We start from the raw sequence: 24,509 nt of genomic DNA on the forward strand, positions 1-24,509 counted from the left end.
AGGGATGTTTGGAGAGAAGGCTGGAACTTTTCTGTGGAGTTGACATAGTTAGGCACACTAATAAGGACTGATGATAGAAAACTCCCTGAAAAGGAAATGAAAATGATGTTTTTAGAACCCCACGACGTGTATTTCCAGAAGAATTGAGTGAGAGGCAGAGTGCAGGAAGATGAGGTAACCACAGGCAGATGGGCTTCTCTTTTTGTCATTTCTGTCATGTCTGGTATCTTTGAGCAGTAGTAGCAAAATGAGATGAGATTTTTGTATTTCTCTGTATTCATGGTGGGGAATTATGGATAAATTCTAGCTTGTTCTCTGTGTGTTGTCTGCTCTTTGAAGATTGGGTTAAAATGTGCCATTTCTAGGTATTTTATTGAAGGAGATATTTTGGTGAGAGCAGTTGTCTCAGTATCCTGAGAAGTCTGTAGTGATCTCCCTCTGTTCTTTCCCCCTGCAATGCCCTGCAAATTCTTTCCTCTGTTCTTAGCTTTTGATTTTATTTTTCTTTAATTTTTGTATATGGCATAAAGAGAAGGGAGTAACCTGTGGTCAATTTGTAAACAGGTTTAATAGTTATATGAATATTCACCCTGTGTCTTTCTATCCCTGTTATTCTGCTTTCTCATGCAGATCCCTGCATGGCAGTGTCACAGAAGTGTTAGCAAACCTCAGTTACATTCCACTGAGGGGTTGATTTATGTTTCACATCGTGGCCAAAGTAAAGAATGAACTGAAACCAGAATCCAGTGCCATCTACACTTTGGCTGTGGTTTTTGGATTGTAGATCTGCATTGTAAAAAAAAAACCCACCCCAACAAACCAACTCAAAAAGAAATCTTGCAATAAATTAAATCCCACACTCCTAATTCACTCACTATTGTGTGATTTTACAGGAGCTGGCTGGACACTTACAGTGTGAAAAGCCAAAAAAACTTTTCCTTGTGAGATCTTTCCAAGTGTTTCCCTCAGCTGCTGCTGTAACAATAAATAAACACAGGACAATGAAAAACAAGGATAAAATGATGGAGCTAAATCCCTTAATTACAAGGCTTATATAAATAGGTAAGGCTATTCAGAAGAGGAGGATTGTGAAAAAAATTCTCTGTTTTTTAGTAAAGGTCCTTCATTATATGTATAGTACAACCAGTTTTGTAAATAATGAAATGTAATCTCTTCCTGAGAAATGTATGTGATAAATCTTCGGAAAATAGTAAGCCACTGTACATAAGAAAAGTACAGTCTGTGCTTCCAGGGCATTTCCCAAGATAAATTTACCTCATGAATGAGGTCCTTAGTTGTTGAAAGGAATCTAAAATAGAAGACACATCAGGTCTTCCAAGTTGAAAACTCCATCAGGGAGTTCATTATTATTCACATAAGATCAGCTGCTCTACAGTTTAGTCCATGTGTCAGCATTTTTTGTGTAATGTTTGTCCTGAATTTGGTCAGCTGTATAAACTTAAAACAAATCTATAGATGTGGTGAATTTGAACACCAGAAGGAAGTGGGGTTTTTTTAGAGTTTCTTTCTCTGGTAAAGCAAGTGGTCAGCCTTATTGTTCTGCTTCCCAAAAAAAGAGAATAAACCCCAAGATATGAAGGTGGTAACTGTTGGCCACCTTTTGGCCATAATAATAATTGTGAAACAGATGAAGAATTTGTTTCTGGCATCCAACCAGGATTTAGGATTGCAGCATTTCCAAATTTCTGGTTCTCAGAAAGCAGAGTAGTCCTGTCTCCTTGATTTCAGGGGAAATGAAGCTACAATGAGATCTGCAGCAAAAGCAAAATTTGGGTTAGAATGATAACCTCCACTTTACTCATTTGCTATTTTTTATATGTGAAATTAAAAGTAAACAATGATCAGTCAGATGTAGGCTGAGGTAATATGTAGCCTGATTAGCCTGACTTTATTTAGAGCACCAGTATCCAGCTGTACTTGGAAATGTGCAGTATAAACCATGTGATCAGTAAGTCATTTGCTGTTTACGGATGAACCAAGTGCAGCTTTGCTATCCAGTATTTTTTCATGTTATTATATAGAATTATGTTTGTAGAGAACTACTGAGAGCTGTTCTTGCTGTGGAAGTCACCTTCTCAGGACTCATGGCTGACAGCAGGTGATATCAAATGTTACCAGAAAATTCAGGAGCTGTTACCTCTGTGTGTGCTGCAGAGAAAAGGGCACACCATGGCCACAGGTTGTTTTTCATTATGACCTTTAAGGCTGTGTTGCAGATACTTTGCATTACCTACAAAATACACGTTGCATTACCTAGAAAAACTGTGAAAATAAGAAAGGTAAATGCATAGGAGATTTCTAGTTAATAGTGATTCTGGAAGTAGTAGACAGAAAACACTGGAAACTTTTATTTTCATACAATTGCAACTTGTTTGTGTTCATTGCTGCTCTTAGTTGGTCGAAACAAGGCAGAAGTGATGTTTTTGTTTTGTAATGAAGCATCATTCATCATAAACTATGTCTTAAATATCTATTTCAGATTGAATTTTGTAAGGTCTTTGCTCCTGTATTTAAATGCACTCAACTGCATTTTTAATCTGTGATTCTTTTGATATTTTAGTTTACAAAGGTTCTACCCTCCCCTCTCCTTTCTTTATGATCCCACCCATTTCGTTGCTAGTGCAAGTGTTTAGCTGACTTCTTGATGAGCCAGTTCATCTCTTCAGAAAGAAAAGAGAAAAAGGTTTTCTTGTTTGTTTAATGGCAAGATGTGGAGGAGCACCTGTGCAGCACCAAGGTGGGAGGAGGCAGAAACCAGGAAGGTGTTAATCAGATTGTTGTAGGGTTGCAGCCAAAGGTTCCTGAAGAGCTGCTGAGCTTGTCTAAGAACTCACTCTCATCCAAAAACTTGACTTCCAGCAGGAGCCCAGCACCCTCCCTTGAGCTATTGCTCTTGCTTGTCTGCTCCTGATGGAGCTGGTTGATCTTCCTGGGCTGGTAGGAGATGGAGAGAAAAAGAAATATTTTTTTTTTCTTGGCTAGCAAGCTGAACTGAACTGCTGAGGATTCAGACAGCAGGGCTGTAAGAAGGGAAGTCGAGGGGAATGTGTGGCCAGGAAGGAAAGAGCAGCAAATCCTTTTTAGAGCCACAGGTGCAGCTCCACCAGCTGAAGCTGCCTTGCAGAGCTTCACGTTGTGGAGCAGCCACAGACTGCAGAGCTGATCTCATGGCACCAAACGATCCAGCCAAGATCCTCCCTCTCTCTTCCTCTCACTTCCTTTCTTCTCTCTCCTTTTTTGCCAGTTTAGCAAGCTGAGTCAGTGCATCTTGGAGCTGAAGGAGGCCCAAAACCAGTGCCAGGGAGGGGCTGGACATTTGAGGCCAGAAAGGGGTGGTGGGTATGGGGAACATGGAACTACCTCTTCCTCTTCTGTCTGTTGGTCAGTGCTGTCCAGCTCAGGGTGCAGCACTTGCAATCGAGTCAGCCTGACAGAAGTTATTTATCCAAATTTCACTCTGTTTTTACTTGGTGAATAGTCAAAGTGATCAGCACCTTTTTCTTGCCTCAATATGTTGTCTCCCTGTCTAAAGTCACCATGTGCTGTCACTCTCACCCTCTAACACAGTGGTATTCAGTTCTTATATACATCAAGAATCAGAATAAAGCAGGTTTGTTCTTAAAATTACACTTGACCATTGAAGCTTATCTGGTGTATTCTCTGTGCACATTATTTTAAAGCAAAATGAAGGAAATTAAATCTTGATTCAGAGATGCACGAATATAAAGTTCTGCTTTTGTTTTAGCATTGTATTAATGATGTGAGGTGGAGCAGTTAGGTGAAGGGTAATCTTGATGTTTGTAGTATGTTTAAATATGACTTAGAAGTCATATTTAAAAAAAAAAAAAAGTCTAAAACAAGCTAGTATCCATATTTAAAAAGAAAAAGAAGATAACCTATATGTTTCAACTTCCTGTTTAAAAGGCCAGTCTGTCAAAGCCAGTAAAGTGATTTGGGGGGAGGATTGCTGGTGATAGTGACTTTTCTAACAGGCTGTTTATACAGTAAAGTACCAGACAAAAAATGACTAGGAATTGTGTATATATTCAGAAGAACATAGGGGAGTAGTTCCTGTATAGCCAGTGTTTCATAGTAACTGATAATGGTTTTTAATGTCTTTTATAAATATTATAGATATTTTATAGGTGAACAGAGCGTGCTGTGCTTCTTTGCTGGGCCTCTGCTTAGGGGACAGATTTCTCTGCAATGCCAACTGTTTGTCTGACTTCATTTTCACAGTCCCATTTCTCTAAAGGCTTCCAGCAAGACACAAGCATCCCTTTCACAGGGAAAGAGAAAGAGCACAAGGGCAGAATCCAGAGCTGGGGGCAAATGTCTACCTTGAGTTTTAGCCACAGGAGAATGTAGGGCTTTGTCAGAAGTGAGATGAGGTAGGCAGTGATTTCACAGAGCATTTTCAGCCCTTTTGCTCTGATGTGTGGGACACTTTGAGCTGGCACTCCGGGTGTGTCTGAATTTACAGTACTCTTGCACTGTCAGTGAAACCTGCATGACATTTGTCTATTGAAAAACTTCAAAGGCATCACCCACACAAGTGTTTTTCCTTTTCTTTTCCTCCTTCAGTTTGAGTTGATCCTAGCTTGATCTTAGCTGTAAGTGGCATTTTTCCAATGGGTTTTGGTTCTGGTTCTGTTCTTGAACAAACAAGTGTGAAGAAAACACCTCTAAAAGGGCAGGTATCTCTATTAACTTCTAATAATTACTTTGTTATTAACAAGGATTGCTGCTGATGCATAGGAATAAAATACACACTGCCAGTTTATCCTGTAAATAAACTGATCACTTCCATGTTAATTAAATACCTCTAGGCATTTAATTGATTTATTCACAGATAAACCAAATACATTCTGTTAACATTAGCTTTAATCTATTCTGTTTTATTTCCTCCCAATCCCTACTTCATGCTTATTTGACATACGAGATTTTAACTGCTCCTTGTTAGGAAATCAGTAGCTACATCTGGAAATTTGAGTGATTACTGTGATTTTTCCCTTTAGAAAAGAAATTGTAATTTGGCTTTAGTTTTGTTAGGGGGTGTAGAAGATGTTTGTGCTCAGTGTGCCCTCCGTTAGGCCAATACCACTGGATTAAATTAAAAATACACACTCTTGAGAAGCTTCTTGAGGAAATTGTAGAGCTAATTTGAAATAAGTATTTGGGGGGGAAAAAGAAGTGAAGTATTTCATGCAATAGAAGCTTAGTCTTACCTAACAAAATGGATTTTCAGAAAATGGAAGGGATCAAACTCTAATGGAGTGAACCAATCCCTGCCTTCCTAATGTATGGAATTTTAATTTGCTTGTTTAGAAAGCATAACAGTGGTTATAGAAACATGCATTTAAAAGCACTTTAAAATCACCAGGGCATCTAAGGAATTTGAGACACCTGTAGTCCTTGAATAATACTAATTGATATCTGTGAAGACTTTATGAAATCTGCACAAAAGATAGAATTTTGAGTGGCTTAAACCTTTATTTACGATTCAGTACTGACAAGAAGTTGCTCAAGTCTCTCTCCTCCCTCTGCTCTCTCTTCTTTAACCTCTGAATCACTGAACTGGATGGAAATGTATCAGTCAATTAAACATTGCTGAGAGCTTCAAAGGCTCTAACAAAAGTTAGAGGTGCACACTGAAGTTTTTAGCGCTTTTCTGACTTAGAGCTCTTCAAAAATCAAAAGCAAATTATATTTCTACTTGTATCCAGGGTAGTACTGAGCCCAGTGTCAAGATAAAAAATGCAAACAACTGGTTGTAGCAGATGCAATTCTGCACCTGCAATCACTGGGTGTTTTTCAGATGTTTGTGTGTACATATATACACATATATATGTGTCATTTCAGGTACACAGCAAAGCTATGGAATATATTTACTGAGAAATTAGGAAAACTTCCCAGTAAATACTGAGGAAATAAGCATTTACAATGTTTTCATTCAGATAGAATCAGATGTAAGTTAGAAAAGAAATAGCAGGAAGTTTTGCAAACTTGCAAAGGTGATGATTTGGAGGTATTAAATCTGACAGGAGAGAATAATTTCAGTTAGGAACTACAGTTATAGAAACTTTAGACACTGACACTGTGTGTGCCACCTCACTGATTACTGGCTTGTCATACATAGCTCTTATCATACTTTTGGCAATATGCAAAATAATGCCTTTTCCTCTTAAATGCTGCTTGTTTTAGAGCAGAAGACAAGAGCACTTATGTGGATATGTGGGTTTTATTTACTTTTTTCCTAACAGCTCTCTAGTTAAATTCTTCTGATTATGTTGTGCGGGCAGAAGAACATCAGAATTACTGGATATGTTTATTCTGCTACAGAAACTTTGGGGAGTTCCAGTAAATTTATTTTCCCCTCAGTTTTACATATCCCAACTGTCATTTCTGTGATTGTAGCTATGTAGAATGCAAAGCCAGGCCTTGAAGATCTTGCAATTGTACATTCTAACATCCTTCTTATGTCTCATTCCCACAGGAAGGAGACACCCCTGCATTTGTGGTCTGTTAAATATTGTAGTTGACTGGGCTGTTGGAATGAGTGATGGGACAAATGGCTATATTGGCTTCCATTGGGCAGCACAGGAAAGTTCTGTATGGATTTTAAAATAGTAATTCATCTTGTAAATACCCTTGGAAGCCTTGTTTGGCAGCTCATTGTTTAAATCCTTTAATCTTGGGAATTTGCCCTTATGTTAGATTTTCAGCAAAGCTCTTCTCCTACAGATGTGTGCAGTTATTTTAATATCATCACAGCTTGCGGTGCCTTGTTCCATAATCCTCTATAAAAAGCACTGCTAGGCTCTTGGAAATGCATTTCTGTGCATGACATTTTTAATTTGAGCTGACTTCTTCAGTTTTGTGTTGGGGAAGACGATGAAGCCTGATCTGATTTCCATCACTAAACTGTGGCAGGGAGATTGATGAGCGTAACGCCTCTGTTTGCAGGGTTCACAATTGCAGCAGAAATTAAGGGTGGATTAAGGCAAGACACATAGCTCCAGGTGAGGAACTTGGAAGATTCACTGTATGTGAATCCCAGGTCAATCACCTGTGAGAAAATGTGGGACGCTGCCATGGGTGTCCTAAAGCAGGACAGTGGTCAAGGGTAGAGAACAACTTCCATAGAATTGAATCCTGGGATGGTTTTGGATGTAGGGGGCCTTAAAGCTCATCCAGTTCCACCCCCTGCCATGGGAATGGACACCTTCCACTAAACCAGATTGCTCAGAGCCCCTTCCAGCCTGGCCTCGGACACATCCAGGGATGGGGCAGCCACAGCTGCTCTGGCTCTGATGTGCTGTTTTGTGCTGGAGATTTCTGTGTCTCCAGGACTGGTACATGCTCATGACTGCCCACTCATTAAGTGGATGTAAGAACACTGATATTCCTGTGACAAGTTTAAAAGGTTGTCAGATGAAAATGGATCATGTTTGCAGCTGGGAATTGTTTGTGTGGCTGCCTACCCAAAAAGTATGTGTCTTACAGAGGTAAGTGAGCAGATGAGAGCACCGTTCAGTCTTGTCAAGTCCACTTGGGGCTTTTCATCTGCTTGAAAATGCTTTGAATGGAGACAAAGAGTGGACTTATGCAGGTTTCCCATTATTAGCTCTAATAGTTTATCTGAATTTTCAGGTGGGTGAAGCTGATTATTTGTTGTTGACAGAAGGACTGTGTAGGGAACTTGTCCTAACAAGCAGTAATTGTGTGATTAGGAAAGTTTAATAAAGAAGAGGAATTCTAATTCATTCATAGTACTTGGTTTGTTGACAGTTAATGTCATTTTCATTGAATGAAATCTATCAGTGTTGCTTATATTTTTGAGCTATTTGTAAGTGCTGGTATTCTGAAGCATTTTTGTTTGCATCTAAGACCAAAGTTAAGACTTGTAGAAATCAGGAAATATTCCTAAAAAAAAAAAACCAAAAATTTAATTTTAATATCTCAAATTTAGATACTTTGTAGTATGATTAGACTCTAGAATTACAGAAACTCTTTTGAGAAATAATTTGCATTTTGTGAGTTCCATCATTATGAACTATTATAGTTATTTTCATAAATGAAACTGGATGGCACTGGTGTATTTATAGTCACAGATATGTTACCAATGTAACTTGTTTTATTCACACATTGCATTTCATTGCTTTGGCAAGAGCAGTGCAAAGTCCTAGAAACCATCTATTACTTTGGAATGGAACAATGCAAAATAAAACTTGTAATATATAATATTTCTTTTCCAAGCAAAAGTTTTCTAAGAGAAAAATTGTGATCATTTTCAGCTTTTAACTATTAAGGTAAATATTGTAGATTTTATAAGAAAAAAAATAAACTATTACTAAACTACAAATATAATCAATACAGATATGGTTTCTAGTCCAGGATCTTTACTATTTATATGTTTATAGCTGTGTAGGACCATTCTTTGTCTATCCAAAAATAATCTTCTGATCCCAGTAATAAAATTAAGGATCTCTAATTGTACTCTCTGCCTCCACATGGGTATGCATTAGATAAAATTAAGTTAATTAGTTTTTTACTGAGGTCTGTTTTTTGGTCAGGCATATAAATTAACTGTCAAAATCAAGCACTTCCATTTTGACAGGAAATCATTTTCTTATAATGAAACGTAATTTATGATATAAATACATGCTGAATCAGGCATTGTAATGCAGATGACCCAGTGGCCCTGTATGATTTCTGAAGCTTGGCCTTGAATACTGGTTCATACAAGTTCTTACTTTAAAAAGGGAGGGAAGAAGGGCAAACTGGGGAGAAATTCCCACAGCTCAAAATATTTCTAAAGCTGCCTAACAAAGCAGCTTTAACTCTCTATATAAAGCTTTCTCTAAGCAACTTGGTGGGTCTGGCATAAGTATCAACTTTGAACAAGATTTTCATTTCTAATCTCTTTTCCTGTCTCAATACTGAATTATGTTCAGAGTTTTCAGATCATGCTTGCCCCAGTGGGACACGGGGAGGCTGCCAAAGCCCACAGGGAGAACTCTGTATTGATTACTGAGAGCAGACAGACTTCTGACCTGCTGGAATTGCACTGGAAGCACTCGTGGCAGGGGTTCCTAAGAGAAATGAAATACTTACCTCATCTCTTGAAATGATACTCTATAAAGTATTCTCTTTTTGGGTCCTCTTCTTGTATCACAAACTTTTGTCATAGGTTGGGAAATATGTGAGCAATGCAAACAGTGCAAACAAAAAGTGGGATTTTAGAACATGAGGTGTGCACTTTTATTGTTGACTTTTTCTGTCATTAGCATATTCCTGAAGCATTTATTATGATTTTAAAAAAACAAAAACAAAACACCTGGTTTGGTAGTAATATTGCTTGTAAGTGAAAACACTCATGGCCCCTGGATCTTTAGATCCAAAGTCTTACAGTGTCAGCTTGGAACAGAACTTCATCAGCTGGCTCTTGTTGCTGGAGGTGTTTTCCTGTCCAGAAACACAAGATGTCTCATGGCCAGCCTGACATTTCTGATTCGTGTCCGTTTGGCTGTGGGATGTTTGTTAGATAATCCCAGTTAGGGTGTAAGGGCACACTAAGTTAAGCACAAGATGATGTGACCTCTTGCATGATTGTTTCAGTAGGTCAGTCAAGTGATCTGAAGGAACAAATGGTTTCTCCACTGCAAGACAAACTTCTTGTCCAGGTTTTAAGGAGATTGGAGAAACTGAGCCCTGATCCTGTGATATTGTCACAGGGCAAGTTTTACAGAGAAACTCTTCAAATGATGAAGTGAATGCACATCCAGAAATCAGCTTTTGATTGTGTAAAAGACACATTTTCAGTAGCTTTGTGGGTGTATTTTGCTTTCAGGCTGTTGGAACTGTCTGAATTGTACAGGTGGTTATTTCCCCCGCTCTGTTATGGTTCCTAGCTGAGACTTCATTGGCTTCTTTGTAAAGCTCATTTAATGAGTTTATCCCTCATTAACAAGATTGTGGCTCCTACTCCAGCTGTTACTGCCCAGAAACTTTTTACAAAATATATATGATTAAACATGACTAACATAAGTCATTAACATAACTCATAACATTAACATTTACTTTCTTAGAAGTGCAAGACAAGAAGTAATGGGGGCCTTTTTCCCCACCAGGATTTACTATCCATCTTCTCTGTGTACCTCTGCAGTCATGTGCAAGTATCAGCTCTTGAAAAGACTTGAAGAAAGACATTACTATTGGAAATGAATTATAAAAACTGTCAGCTTTTCTGTCTTTCTTCAAAGTATTAGGTACTGATCACTGAGAAAGCCTGGTTAATCTGCTGAGTGAGATCAAAAGGAAAAATAAACTTCAGTTCAATTTACTGTTGCCTGAGACTTATGGATCCTGTGCTGCTCGTGTCTGGTTTTTAACCTGTAACTCTAGAATTTGGCAGGCTATTTTCTCCATCGAGGTCTGCTTGCTGTCTGGTGAAACATCATTTGGGCAGCAGTAAAGTCAGGCAGCAAGGACAAGTGCAATTTCCCCATCTTAGATTCTTTCCTATACGAAATGGTAAAAGGGACACTCCCAGTAAATAAAGTATGAAATGGAAAAAGGGATATTTGAAGGGATATTGTTGTGGGTGTCCCCTCTGGGTTATTAGTGTGTAGGATTTTTCTTCCAGTGAGAGATCACTGGTTCAATTGCACGTGAATGTGTTCTGTGTTTAAGGCTCCTGTTACAGAAGATGTTCTTCCAGTAGTAAGGCTGAGTTTGGAGCTCTGCTTGGTGCACAGCTGGTCTGTATGAAATAATTGACAGTTCTATAGCCCAGTTGTTTCATTGCTGTTTCCTGGAAGAGACAGATTGGGTTCACCAGCCTAATCCCCAAACATGTGGTCCATATTCAAATACGAAATGAGGCGGAACTGTGAACAAGCTTTCTGTTTGGTTGGATTTATTTTGGTATATGCCAAATCTATATTCTGTGCAAGTGCATCCCCTGGGATCTCTTCCTAAGCTGCTACTGTGACCCTTCTATCAGACCAGTATCCCAATTCCTCAAACCAGGGGAGTGGGGGATTCCAGGCTAAACCTTAACCTTGGAGCAGATTCCACTGAGAGGCAGTGTTTATGGAAAAGCAAATAGAAACCTCATTCATTTGAACTTTCTGCTTTCTGTGACACAGGAACTTTCAGAGAAATAAAGCAAATGTTAATGGCAAGAAGTAATTTTTGATTAATGATTGGAATTACTCTCTTTGTCTTCCATGGATTGTATGAAATCTATAAAGGAGATTTTTGATATATTCTAATAGCCTCTACAGCTGGCCAAAGAGTGAGAAAATGTATTTGCAGGTTTCTATTTGATGTAGCCTAATTTTGGATGGATTTAGGAAATTCATCAATGAAACAGTGTAGATTAAATTTAAAGCAAATCCACATGTTTTAGTCTGTAAGTGCAGACATTTATAAAATAAATTGGTATATCATATTACTTTTGTTTTCTTTAAAATGACTTCATGTGAATTAGACTTGAGTGTGGAGTCATGAGATGTGTTAGGACATGTTGAAAGGTATTAGGCATGCACACAACATCACCTCCTTTGGGTTGTGTAGATGGGCAAAATTTGGGGTGTTCTGAGTTGTTGCTGTGATGGGACAAGCAGATGAAAGCAACAGATATTTCTTATCATAGTCTAGTTTCTTTACCATGCAAAATCAGGGGGTTTTCCTACTTAAAGCATAAAAGCAAGCAAAGCTAAGCAATTTCTTTTCTTGCTGTTCCCAGCCTTGTAGATTTTTCAGTCTTATCTACAGTTTTTTGGGTCCTGTCCAAAGGCCTTTCACAGGATGCTTTAATTTCCATCACCTTCTCCCCTCTTCTCTTTCCTCCTTATCCCTCCTCATTTTGCTTCAGTTATCTGTTCCATACTGAAACTTGAATTTAATTTGTTTTTTCTGGATACAGATCAATGACTACAATTGTCATCTTGAGGAGATTTTAGCCACCTGCACCTGAGCAGTGTCAGGGCATCTTTGGTGTGGGGCATCTGCAGAGGAGGCTGAGGGCATATCCAGCAGAGCTGAATTTTAGTCTTCTTTTATCTTTACTTTTTCTTTTGTAATCCTACTAGTGATTATTTTTCTTTTCTTCCCAGAGGACACTGACATTTTACCTTTTCAAACACAAAAAGCAAAATTTATGTTCTGTTACCCAGTGATGCTCTTTGATCAGAAGATTGTGTTAACAATTTCTCTTAATTTTGAGACCAGGAAAGAAATGCCTGAGGGTATCATAAATCATCCGTGAGTTCCAAGAGCCTTTCTTTTAAGTAAAGAACTTTCTCCCTACAGTATTGAAACCTGTGATCTGTCATCAGAAGGTGAGTTATTTGAGATTTTTAGCACGATGTCGTGTCTTTTGCTGAATTTAGGGGGAAGCTATTTACTCCTCTTAACTGAGGACACAATGTGTAGTCATGCTTTTCTTCACTGACATTAGCTGCTACCAAAATAGCTCCAAATATTTGCAAACACTCAGAACCAGAGCAGCCTCAGAGTGTTGCCCTTTGGTTAAGAAGTTTTTCAAGTACAAATGAAGGTATTCTGGGTCTGGCTGGGCTTACCTTTCCTCACAGGACGCTGTTGTGCTCTGATATCTGGGCTGGTTTGGGTACCACAGCAGAGATTCTGCCAGGGCTGAGCAGGGATCCCACCTTCCTGCAGCCCTGCAGGGCTGGGAGGGGACACAGCCAGGACACCCAACCTTGGCTGAGCCCAGGCTGTCCCTACAGTGGGATAAAAGCCACAGGAAGGAAAGGGGGACATTGGTTATTAAGGCATTTTTTCTCCACAGCAGCCTCTCTGTGTACTGAGGCCCAGCCTGCTGCTGGGAAATGGACAATAAACCATCTTTTTTCTACTTTTTAATTTGCTTCCATGCTCAACCTTCACTTTTTATCTTTAAATTAAACTGCCTTTATCTTGACCCCTGAACTTCTCATCTTGTTTCCTCCCCTGTCCTGCTGAGGAGTGGCTTGGTGGGCACCAGGGTCAGTTTTGCACGAGAGCTGCTCAACCTTGGAGCTGCGGGACACGGGCCAGTGTCTTTCAGGACAATGCCTCCTCTTTATGAAAAGCAGCCAAAATGGCAAAGTAATGCTTTGCTCCAGCTGTTGAAAATGAATTACAGCACAGGCCCACACAGTAGCAGAGGATGCATTTCTACATTTCCACAATTATTGTAAAGCTCTGGTTTGCTGTCTGAGGGCTCATCCAGGAGCTGGGAAGCATTAACTGGATTGGTTGAGACTGGTGTTGAAGCTGAATGCTCAGGAATATCTTCAAAAACAGAGCATAAAAGTTTTCATTCTCTCCTGCTTTAGAAAGCCTTGCTTTCCTGGTTTTGTTCAGGGAATGGTTTATTCTGGATAAATGGAAATATTTAGAACATGAAGGACATTCCTGACAAGATTGTTTTTTAATATGAAATGGATTTGGATTTTAAATTCTTTTGCTGTTTTAAATGTTGATGTTTAGAATCGTGGTTGGATTCATGAAGCAGCTGCAATGCTGAGGGTATCCTGAGTCTGCAGCTGGCTAGTGAGGAATGATGTTGAATTGGACAATACCAATTTCTGACCTTACTTAGTCTTAGCAATAGTAAGTCTGTCTCTGTAAGAAAAGAATTTACATGTAGAACAATATAGGATGGGAAGACTATAGTGACAACAGGTGATAAGACTGAAAAAATGAGTGAAACACCAAGCTTGCCAAAAAATGCATTGTTTGATTCAATCAAAAAGAACATTAACCCAGACATTTTTTCCAAAAATGGAAGGGATGAAATATGCTTGAAAAGTAAATTTTTGTAGCAGTGTTCATTACTGAGAAACTTCATTTGAGATTTAAAGGTTGGTTCCCTCTAAAAGTAATATCTGCTAAAACACTGCAGTGTAAAAGAAACTTGTCTCTGTGTGCCCGTTCTGCTTTCATAGCACTTCTGATTTACATATAGTTTAATGCAGTAAACATTGAGATGTGTTTTTTGGAAACTGCTACCAAAGCTGGAATAATTTGCCATTTCTGTAAAGTGCCATGATTACCAAAAGCATGGATTTGGGGAAGAAAGCATGGTGGGTTTCAGCTTGAATAAGCTGGTTTAAATCACTGATAGCTCTCTTGATATTAATCTGTGTAGCTCCAAAGATAAACAAACACCTTAAGGTACAAATGTTTTTATCTTAACAAGAATTTTGTTAACTAATTCCATGGTATTCCAGCTTGTATTAGTGTAATTCTGCCAGAAATGCTTAGATCATGACATTAATCTTAAAAGTTTCATTTATTTACTTCAATTTGTGTGAAGAGGTGAGAGGTCTCATAGTGCAGCAGAAATGAGAGAGTCCAGGCATGGTGGTTGTTGCCCAGCAAACTCTGTATGTTCCTCTGAATGTTTGACTGTTAGACTGAACAATATTTAAACAGAATTCAAAGCCCAGAACAGCTGTGACAGCAGAGGAAGTTTCCAGTCTTCTCCATTTTTAATGTGGGAGCAGGCACTCAGGGAAGATCAGGAACTGGGCTGGGATGTCCAGTGGAATTAACAGGGCAGGAGCCAAGGGAAAGGATGTGCCGAAATGTATCTGGGCTGACAGCTTGGAAGTTGGAAGCTTTACAACTTGGAAATTGAGAATAAGCCCAGCCTGTCACAGAAATATCTAAAGTAATATGATGAGGCTGAGTAGAACTTGTCCAATCGTCTTTTGGTGGTGATAAAATACAATTGTCTGTTATTTTTTGACCAGGCTTCCCAAAGTGGTGGTTGATCCTCTGAGTCTGTCAGTGTTGAGGAGACATTTGGACAATGCCCCTAAAACCATGTTTTAACTTAGCTCTGAAGTGCTCAGGCAGTGGATGATCATTGCAGGTCTGTTCCAGCTGAAGCAGTGTATTTATTCTAATTTGCTCAGTGTGTATAAAAATGGGAGATTTTTAATTGCAGCTGTGCTTTAAAATATTTTTACTTCCTTAGAAACCTTCAGGTATGGTCCAAATGACTTGGGGTTTGGACAGGCCATTGCAGCAGAAATGTTTCTGTTCTGGGGATGTTGGCATGTTTGATAACAAGAAGTTTTATCCCCCTGATGAATTAATGTTGATGACTCCCTGATGTGGCTTGGGGGGGCACCAGACCTGAGCTAATGCACCTCCTCCCCTCCCAGAGCCCCTCTGCCTGCCTCCAGGGGATCTTGGAGCTACAGCAGAGGTCTAGGATGGATCAGGAGTGCAAATATCCCATCCAGTTATGCACTGGATGCAGCAATTCCACTGAAGTCAGCAAAGGTAGTCCAGATTTTCACTGATGCAAGTGGAAACAGAAACATCTTCCATTGAATTAAAACACTGTCCAGCTGCTCAGTAACATTTATTAACTTTACATTTTGCAGATACTGTATATAAACCTGGTTTATGTCTTTCCTAAGTGGCAGTTGGTCTAAACACAGCATCGTGGCACTGTATGAAACATGTGAGAAGTTCCCCTTGGAAATGAAGGGAAGAGGTTATTATAAACAGCTCAATTCACATTAAAGTGCTTGAAGTGTCCCACTTGCTGCAGTGCTGAAATCTCAGCACACCTGGGGCAGGGGAGCACCCAAAGCATGGGGATGGATTATGGAAGTGTTCTTCCCTCAGTTCCTCTGGTGCTGGGATGTCTGACATCAAAGGGAGGTTTTTCTCAGCCTGGAGGGTATTTTCTTTTCTCACCCCCGCCATTTGTACAGTACAAATATCAGCAATAACACAGAGCATCACATTCTCTGCATCTTCCTAGGATTAAATTTCCTCATGTTTCGATGAAGTAGGAAAACAAATTGAAATTTTGGCTGAGCAGGACAACTTTTCATGTTCCACGAGCTTTAAGGTGGCAATGTCTCCTCTTCATTTGCATTAGCAAGAAAGACTTGCCAGTCAGTATTTTTTCTGTTTAGGAATGGTGTTGCTGAGTTTGGAGGTTTGAGAACAGAGAGGTGCTGTTGGAATTCCTGCTCTGGGGCTGATTCCTCAGTGACCATCCCTACACTGCCACAGGCTTTCAAAGGTCCAGTCATTTTTCACAGTGTGTGTTGAATTTACAAGTCCTGAAGGTATTATACCTCTTTAATTTTATCATCTTTTGGCAGTATTTGGCAATATTTGAAGTGGTTTTTAGTTTGGTGAGGGTTTTTTTTTTTGGGGGGGGGGGGGTTGTTGTTGGTATTTATTTGTTTGGGGTTTTTTTGTGGGGCTTTTGTTTGGTGTTTGTTGGGGATTTTTTGTTGGGGTTTTGTTTTGCTTTTCTGATTTGTTTTGGGGTTTTTTTTTAAGGGGAAGATGATGTTTATTATCATGAAATTGGCTGTGTGGCTAAAATGCTTCAGCCAGTTTTGGGAGATCACAGCTTGCTGCTCTCCTGAATTCAGATTAGAGGAGGTGACTTGATGCTAGTGGATATGATGTGAGTAACCATCACAACATAAATACCCATCTTTTATAGATGAACTAGCCTGTGTTTAAGAGACTCATCATTTTTCATCCATTTTTTCCTTTAAAAAATTGCTTTTTTCTCCTTCCAATCTCAAAATAGTTTTTTCTGGGGCAGAATAACATATGTGCATGTGTGAAAAATTGCTGTTGATGAATGTCTCAACCTGGCTAAATATTTAAATATTTGCAGCTTGCCTGCATACATGCTACTGTTGGAATGGATTCCTGAATCAGATTAAAAGATTATTTCTGAGATTTTGCTGATTTTGGAACTTGGACTTCATTACTGCTGTACAAGGATCTTTCTGGTTGTTTGTTTTATTTTTATGTAGGATCAGCTTGTGAAGTGGTGCAGTTTTGAAAAGGGCAGGGATCCTTATTAACAAAAAGAGGTTATAGTAAATATTTTATAAGAAATAGGAATAAGTATTGTTGGTACACTGATTTTGCTTTTTACAAAGCTAAGCTGGATAAAGCTCTGTTGGGAAATCTGATTTCCCTCGTTTTGTTCTTTTGTTGTGCTGCTGTTGTACTTGAGTTTCAAAGCTGTAGTTGTTTGTCACTGTGATAAACAAATAGCACATACAAAGTTCTTGTTTCTAATTTTGGGGATTTAGGAATTATCTAGGCATTTATCTAAATTCTGTGAAGGAATGACAGGGAATTAATTATTATTAAATATTTTTAACCACAATATTTCTAAGATACGTTGTTCTTGTGCTTTTTTGTGTTACACTACCTTTTCTCAGAATTTGTAGTTCAGAGACCTGAAACCTCATTTAAATCTTAATCATTTTTAGCAGGATGTGTGAGACAAACAAGGGTGTTTATACTGAGTGACCCATGGTGCTCTCAAAGATATAAATCACAGGAGCTGCTTGGTAGATCCTTCCCAGCTGCTGCTACAACCCTGTTTCAGTATGGCCAAAACTGCTGTTCTGTTTTCAAATTTTAAATTACATTAAGTACAATTGTAGCATCTGTTTCCTGCACTGATTTTCAGCTTCTTGGCAAATGAAAAATCAACATTTTCTTTTCTGCTTCAGCTGATTTCCTTTAGATAGTTATTAATAGTTTGATATTACAGCAAGACCCTTTAATGCAGATACCCATACTGTTTATTGATGATAGATGCTGAGGGCCATATAGTAAATATCTACTGTCCTTTTGGTGTGAATATTTCTGCAGAACAGGATAAGAAGATGATATTAAAAAATAATGTAAAAAATCTTTTTCATGTATGTAGCCAACTGGATTCCTCTTAATTCTTTGGACATTTTAGCTGCACTTTGCTTATTATCAGGTTCATATTGTGTGCTAAAACCACTTTTTAGAGGTGATTTCTTAAAAATTTAATTTAATCTTAGTGGAGAAAATAATCCCATTGGTTTGAGGATGATTGTGATAGTCTGATTAAAGGAATGTACAGCTCCATGAGGCTCAGGCCCTTCAAAGGTGCCTGCCTGAGCCAGTGAATTTAGAAACCTTCTGGAGCTCCTCTGTATTAATTAGAGATGCTGTAGAGAACTTGCAGGGGTTCAGCTGCACCATGGCAGAAATTCTCTCTTGTAGAGAGGGCTTCTTGCTTTTTATCTCCAACTTGGTGTGAACCTGGACTCTAATCCTCGTTATTGTGGATTTTATGTTGTCCCAGTGCAGTGTGGGTGCCCTGATAACTCACCAGCCTCTTTTTGGAAGATCTGAAGCTATAAATTGCCTTCTTTCTTATCCCTGAATTCTTTAAAAATATTTTAAAGTACTGGCTAGATTGAGTGGCTGTCTGGGCAGTAACTGCTGCAAATCAGGGACGGGAAATGCCAAGTTCAGGCAGAATTTACTGCAGGAATGAATGTCAGGAGTGATGCACACCCAAGGACTCAGATGTACGGCGTGACTTCAGGCTGCCCATGCTGTGAGAGTCTGGGGCTTACAGTCAGTCACAAATTAATGAAATGTTGGTCATGGTTCTGGCTGGGAAGCAGGGGAAGAACCTACAAATTCAAATCCCACATAAAAGCCATCAACAAATTATTAGGGAGGCTGAAACGGGAGAATGCAGAGAGGAGGGAAAGCTTTGTAGTGCTCTCAGCTCTGGTTTGTCTCAGACTTTTACAGATCGATGGGCACTTAATTTCTGTCTCTTCAAATGCTCAGGGTTGGTTGGGGTCTTTCCAGCTGTGTCCTCTGCACTGTTGAAAAACAAACTCTTGTAAGAGACCACTGGGTTCTGGACATGTATTGGGTCCCTTTCATTATCAAAAATGTACATGTGTGTAAAAACTGTTGCTGAGATGATGTTGGGTTTTTTTACTCTCAGTATGTATCTATTTCATTGTGAGAAAGTGATTGTGGGGTAGAGGATTAGAGACAGTGTGCAGAAGGCTAAGATCCCGAGATCTTTAATTTTCCCCCTGTAAAATCTGCTGTTACATTTTCTGGACTAGCAGTGACATTTATTTTTCTAAAATCAATTTTTATTTTCTGTCTTTTCCTTGTTTTCCCATTCAGAGTTTTGAAGGGTTGCAGAACTCAAATCAAACACTCTCAAGGCACTGGAATGCATTTGGTGCTTTGATACTCCCCAAAGACTTGTGATATGATGGAAGACATGAGGGAGAGATTTAGGGTAAAGTTTGCTTTGATTTCCTAAAGAAAACATTCTACTATCGCAGCTGTTAATCGGATAATCAGAATCTGCAGCTTAAGATCTGATCTAAGTTTTCTCTTTTGCCTTCTCTAAAGGGTAAAAGTCTATGGGGGGGGGAATACCCCAAAAGAAATATAATTTATATTGGAATAAATACAGCAAATTTTCATGAATATTTAATATTTCTCCTGTGGGTCTTTTACATGTACATTAGCACACAGCTGAACTTCTCAAATTCAAAAGTGATCTCCTTCCCTTTAGTTTGATTCTTGTTCATAAGGTGCTTGTATTTCTTTCATTTAACTGAGGGTCATGTGTCCCCCACTTCCAAGTTCCATAAAACTTTAATAGCACAAGCTTTTATTTGAAAAAGAGAATCACAGAGCATTAGTATGAAGGATATGTTACACTCTCAGATAATCCTGAACACTCAGAAGCATTTCATGTTTCTCTCTCCAAATACCTGCATTTTAAAATTTGCTGAAGCTGGATTTGCCAGGAGGTTTACTCACATTTCAGCTGAGCATTAATTCTGGGAGCTGGTACATAGAAAAATTTCATGTGTGGTGTTTTATGGGAATTTGTTTTCCTCTTGCTAACAAATTTTAGGGAAGTTTGTTAATTGTGGACATAGCATCATGCACTTTAAGAGAAGAATAGTTTTATTTTTTAGCTACCCACCATGTAGAGAGATACTTCTGTTGTCTATATTGTCATCTGTTAAATGCTGTCTAATAAATCACAAACAAGGAAGACCAATTCAGTTTTCATCTTGTGAAAATTCTAAATGGCATGTCCACAAGCCCAGTGGAAAGGTAATTATTTTTGGACTTATTTTACATCAGCATTGGTCAGTGTTGTTTCTTAGCAGATTTCTTGTTTGTTCTAATCACAGTTTAGGACCAATATGACTTTAAGCAGATTGTTTTCTTTCTTTTGTAGTAAAACCTCAGCACAAACAGCAAGCCAAGAAGACAACCTCTTGGTGCAGAATGCTTTATTTTACTGGATGGAGTCATTCTTCCATTGTAAATACTTGACTCTTAAAATACTGGAAAATCTCCAAGAATTAGAGAAACTTTTTGCAAAGTCCACTTTACGCAGCCTCCAGAGCCCAAAAATGCTGTAAGACAGGCTAAAATCATACAGGCTGTTTCCTTTGCATGCAGCTATTGTTTTGGCTTCAGCAGTAAGTTAATTCATCGTCATTAGTAGGGAAAAGCTCTAAAAATGTCCAGAAGAATGGTGCTTGCTCTTGGGCATTCAGCTACAAAACAGAGATATTCAGCAGTATGGTCGGCCCTCAATTATCCCACACAATGGGCTGCCAGGAGCTGGCTCACAAAAAGCAAAGCCACAGCCAATTCAATCCATAGGAATTGGGCTAGAAACCCGAAGTTAATATATTTACTTGTAGCAAGTTTGTAAACAGTTTTGCTTTCAGCAGCAAATTTTAAGAAAATCTAATAAAATGGATAAAGAGTAGCCTGCTATATGCAGTCTTTACCCAGCATTTCATTCTTTGTGGGGCTCTGCTGTAGCCAGGGATGTCAGGAGGAGGTGATGCCCTGCTGATACACACCCTGGTTTTCATTCCAGGTGGTGATTTCACTGCAGAGACTTGGTATGAAAATTCTATTTAATGTACTATTTGTAGAAATTTGTATTTTGATATAATGGCTGCATAGCCATGAAGAGGACTTTAGTATTTTTCTAAAAGTGAGTGGCCTGGTGAAAAGCACTAGAAGTGCAATAAACTGTGAGGAACCAAGGGAGGTTGTTACAGCAGCTCAGCCAAATTCAGCTTTTCTCCCCCAGCTCCTCCTGTTACTGAGCCCTTTGCATTAAGAGAAATCAACATCTCCCAGCCCCTCTCACTGGCTCTGTTCTGCGTTTCCTGCAAACTGTGAGACATTCCAGCCTTCATTCAGGCTTCAAATCCAGAGGAAATCACGGGAGCTGTAGGTCATAAATTTTCCAGGAGCAGGAATACCTTCTCAGAGGTGCTGAATGCTCTTTGCTTTCACTGGCATTAGCAGTTCTGAGGACTCTCTTACTCTCTTTGATTAGCTTTGTTGCTTGCTGGAGTTTGGGATTTTGGAGGCGAAATACTCATTTTCAGTCAGGCATGCAGCAGAATTACTGTGTATACACCAGCTTTTCTGCACAGAGAGGCAAGGTATGGTTTATTTCAAGAATCTACTTTTTGCTGTGCTGGATTCCAGCTTCTTTAGGGAAGGATTTTCAGCTGCTCTCGAAGCTTGCAGTGATGAGGTGACACAGGCAGTTATTTGTGCAGGCCTGGGAAAGGGTACAGCACTTCAGTACAATATAAATTAACTGCATGGAGTCCATACCACACTGTCTGGTTCCTAAAAGCTTAATAAAGCTCATTGTAGTTACTTTCCTTTGAAAAAATCTTGTTTGCCCAGTCCTGTTTTTGAAGTAGGAAGAGTCTTTTTTTCTCTTCCCTACCCTCTGTAGCTGTTCTCTCACACTGAGACACACAGAGCTGATTCTGGATGTAAACCTGGTAACAAGGTCCTGGTACATCACAGGAAACAATGCACACATCATTGCCTCAGGGTGAGGAATGGTTCCCTTCAGTCTGTGTTCTGCCTACAGCTTACAGAATCACTGTGACCTTCTCCATGGGATTTGTTTTCTTTTTCACCTTCTAACATGTCAATGTATGTCCCTGTATATTAGAAAGCTTCATTTATCTTAACAGAGGAGATTTGGTCTAATCCTTGATTTGTGTGGATATAATTTTGAGAAATGCTTTAGCATAAATAGAATTAAATGTGTGGTGTGTTTTGGGGAAATCAGGTTGTTGCTTTGGGAAGCAGTCTGTGATTAAATCTGTTGCTGTTGTGAACTGCCTGGTTTCCCCTGCATGTCCTGCACGGCACGATGAGATCTGATGTGATAAGGTTGTTTCACCATCTCCATGTCTGCTTTTGTCTAACACTGCTGTTAGACTTTGATTTGCTGCTTCAGGAAATAGAACTTTCCTTGAGAAGTTACTGTAAACACACAAATGCCTTTCCCTGTATTGGAGCTGAAATTTTGCACTGAATGCTGGCATGATCTGCAGTGAGCATCAGTGGGAACCAGAGTTCCATGTGCTGTTGACAGCTTTGAAACACAACAATGAAAGTCACTTTATCAACTCTTTGTATTCTTTAGATTTATTTTCAGAGAATCTGTGTAGTTGGATGTAATTTGATAGCCAAACAGTGAAGGAGAACAAACCAGTTCCAATTACTTGCTACTTGATCCTTGGAATAAACCCAGATAACTATAAAAGTTCTAAATAATTTAGTAAATAGGATGCTGAAATAGGAATTTCTGCCCATCATCTGGAAATGGATTCCAGTTAAGTTATGACAAAGCTGTTCTTCAGGACTTCTAAACCTGAATTTATATCTTCATCTTCTGGATTTTAACATGAAATATTCATATATGTTGATATTTTTTACGGCATACAGTGTACTGTAATTAATGACAATTATTATTAATAAGCATTAATCTTTCAATCCAGCTGGGTGTGAAAGGTTCACAGATCCAACCTGCTCTCAGAATACTGAATTAACTCCTCAGGGAGTCTGGAGACCCACTGGTGTTCCAAGGTGACACAAGACATTTGTTAAGTACAGTTGGAGAATATTTCCAGAAAAACTAAACATAGTTATGTCACCATCGTTCAAATTCTGCTTCTGATTGATTTTCAAGTTAAGACTGGCTTGTCCTCTTTGTTTCTCTCATTCCAGTCCATGCAATCTAAAAGATTTATGGATAAAATCTAGAGTGTCAGTCTCACAAAGTGAAAAGTTGCAGTTTTTATCACAGAATAAGACAATTTGACCATTTTTTAACACCTTGGCAAGAGTTTATGACAAGAATAGACAAAAAAGAAATACAGAGGAAACTTTCCCATCAGACTAAACCAAGGTGAAATATAGAATTTCCAAAGTGTGGAAGGTTGAGGTTATTTTTTTTTTTTTTCCTTCTCTTGAAGATAAAATTTCAAAAGCTCTGGAAGGTGATTTTCAGAAGTTTGGCAGATGCCTCAGTGTTTCAGAACAGTTGTTAGGAGTTAGTATTTTTCCTGGCCAGTTCTCCTCCCATCAGAGTGGGTATTCAGAGGATGCAGTTTTATGTTACAGCTGGACTCATTAACTATGGGCAGTGACCAAAAAGGGAGGGCTTGTTTTCCTCACCAGAGCTTTTCCTTCCCTCTCCAGTGTGTCAGTGGTATTGCTGCTCTGACCCCACGGTGAACTGATTCAGAGAAGTAAGGCTGTAGAAAACTAACACTAAAACCAGGGAAAATAATGGCTTTTTAGTGCTGTAGTGCTCTGATCCATCCTGGGGTCAGGCCAGTGCTGGTGCTGTGACTGGGGTGTGTAGCCAGAGGCAGGATGAGTGGGAGAGCTCTTCAATTAATGTAAATGTGGTGTGAATGTAGATTTCTAGCAGTTTTATCAGGTTAAAGATTACTTCTGGATTATCTCTATTCCTGTTGAAGAGTTTTGTTCTCTCTGCTTGGTGCCTTGTTTTCCTACATCCTCCTTTGGGGTAGCACTGCTGATTTATGGTTTGTTGGATCTGGGGGTTCGGCTGAAGACTTCACTAACAGCAACAAAAAAGAGAATTTCAGCCTCACAAAAGTAATTCTTACATAGCAAGGGACAAGGTAGTGTGAATTTGTCCTTTGTGACAGCAGCACAAATAAATGTTGTACTGTATTTATGCAGAAAAAGTTTATATCCCAGTTCACTGACTTTCAGCTGCTGTGCTGTGCAGGTTTAAAAACTTTTTTGAAGGATAAGATCCTCAAATTATGTGTGGCATCATCAGTCTCTGCTTTGCCCATGAGATTCTCCTCTGGTATCTCTCCTGAGATGGACAGTGAGGCACAGAACACTGCTGGATTTAGGAGAGACATCGCTGTACGTGTGTGATGGTCTGCTGTGAAATCATCATCTCATCCTCTGTGTTAACATGAGTGGCTTTTGGATGTTTTGTCTCTAATTTTTCCCATCTGTTCTGTCTGGTTTCACTGAAGTGCCCGTGGAACACGCGTTCTCTCGGATGGTTGGGTGGATGCTCTTGGCACGTGAGCACAGTTAATTGCATGGAGCTCCATCTCTAAGGTGAAGTGCTTTTCTGTTCTCTGAGGGACCTGACAGCTCCCAGGAAATGGCATCCTGGCCTCTTCAGACACATTTCACAAGTGATGGGCTCAAGATTTACTTTTGAAGTTTTTGTTTCTTTCAGAAATGAGATTCAGTGCAATGCCCTCTGGCCTGGATTTTCTCCCTGCTGCTGTTTTCTTTTGGGA

At 39.2% G+C, this 24,509-nt stretch overlaps 1 protein-coding gene across 15 annotated transcripts in view; it reads left to right on the forward strand.

The window, feature by feature from the left end:
* Window positions 1–24,509, forward strand: part of QTGAL (queuosine-tRNA galactosyltransferase) — a 105,277-nt gene that overhangs the window by 45,749 nt on the left and 35,019 nt on the right. For 2 of the 15 annotated variants that reach the window (XM_023938499.2, XM_086857213.1), the window contains exon 1: window positions 2,825–2,958. The exons of 9 other annotated variants lie outside the window; for them this stretch is intronic. In XM_023938499.2, the coding sequence (XP_023794267.1) occupies window positions 2,932–2,958 (27 nt within the window). In that variant the 5' untranslated portion in view covers window positions 2,825–2,931. Of the gene's footprint in view, window positions 1–84; window positions 175–990; window positions 1,063–2,824; window positions 2,959–19,023; window positions 19,142–24,509 lie in introns of those variants that run through there. 4 more of the 15 variants (XM_086857216.1, XM_086857215.1, XM_086857214.1 and 1 more) reach the window with 4 other exon arrangements.

Source organism: Cyanistes caeruleus, chromosome 19, assembly GCF_971803275.1.
Source record: "Cyanistes caeruleus chromosome 19, bCyaCae1.hap1.1, whole genome shotgun sequence".
NCBI lineage: Eukaryota > Metazoa > Chordata > Aves > Passeriformes > Paridae > Cyanistes > Cyanistes caeruleus.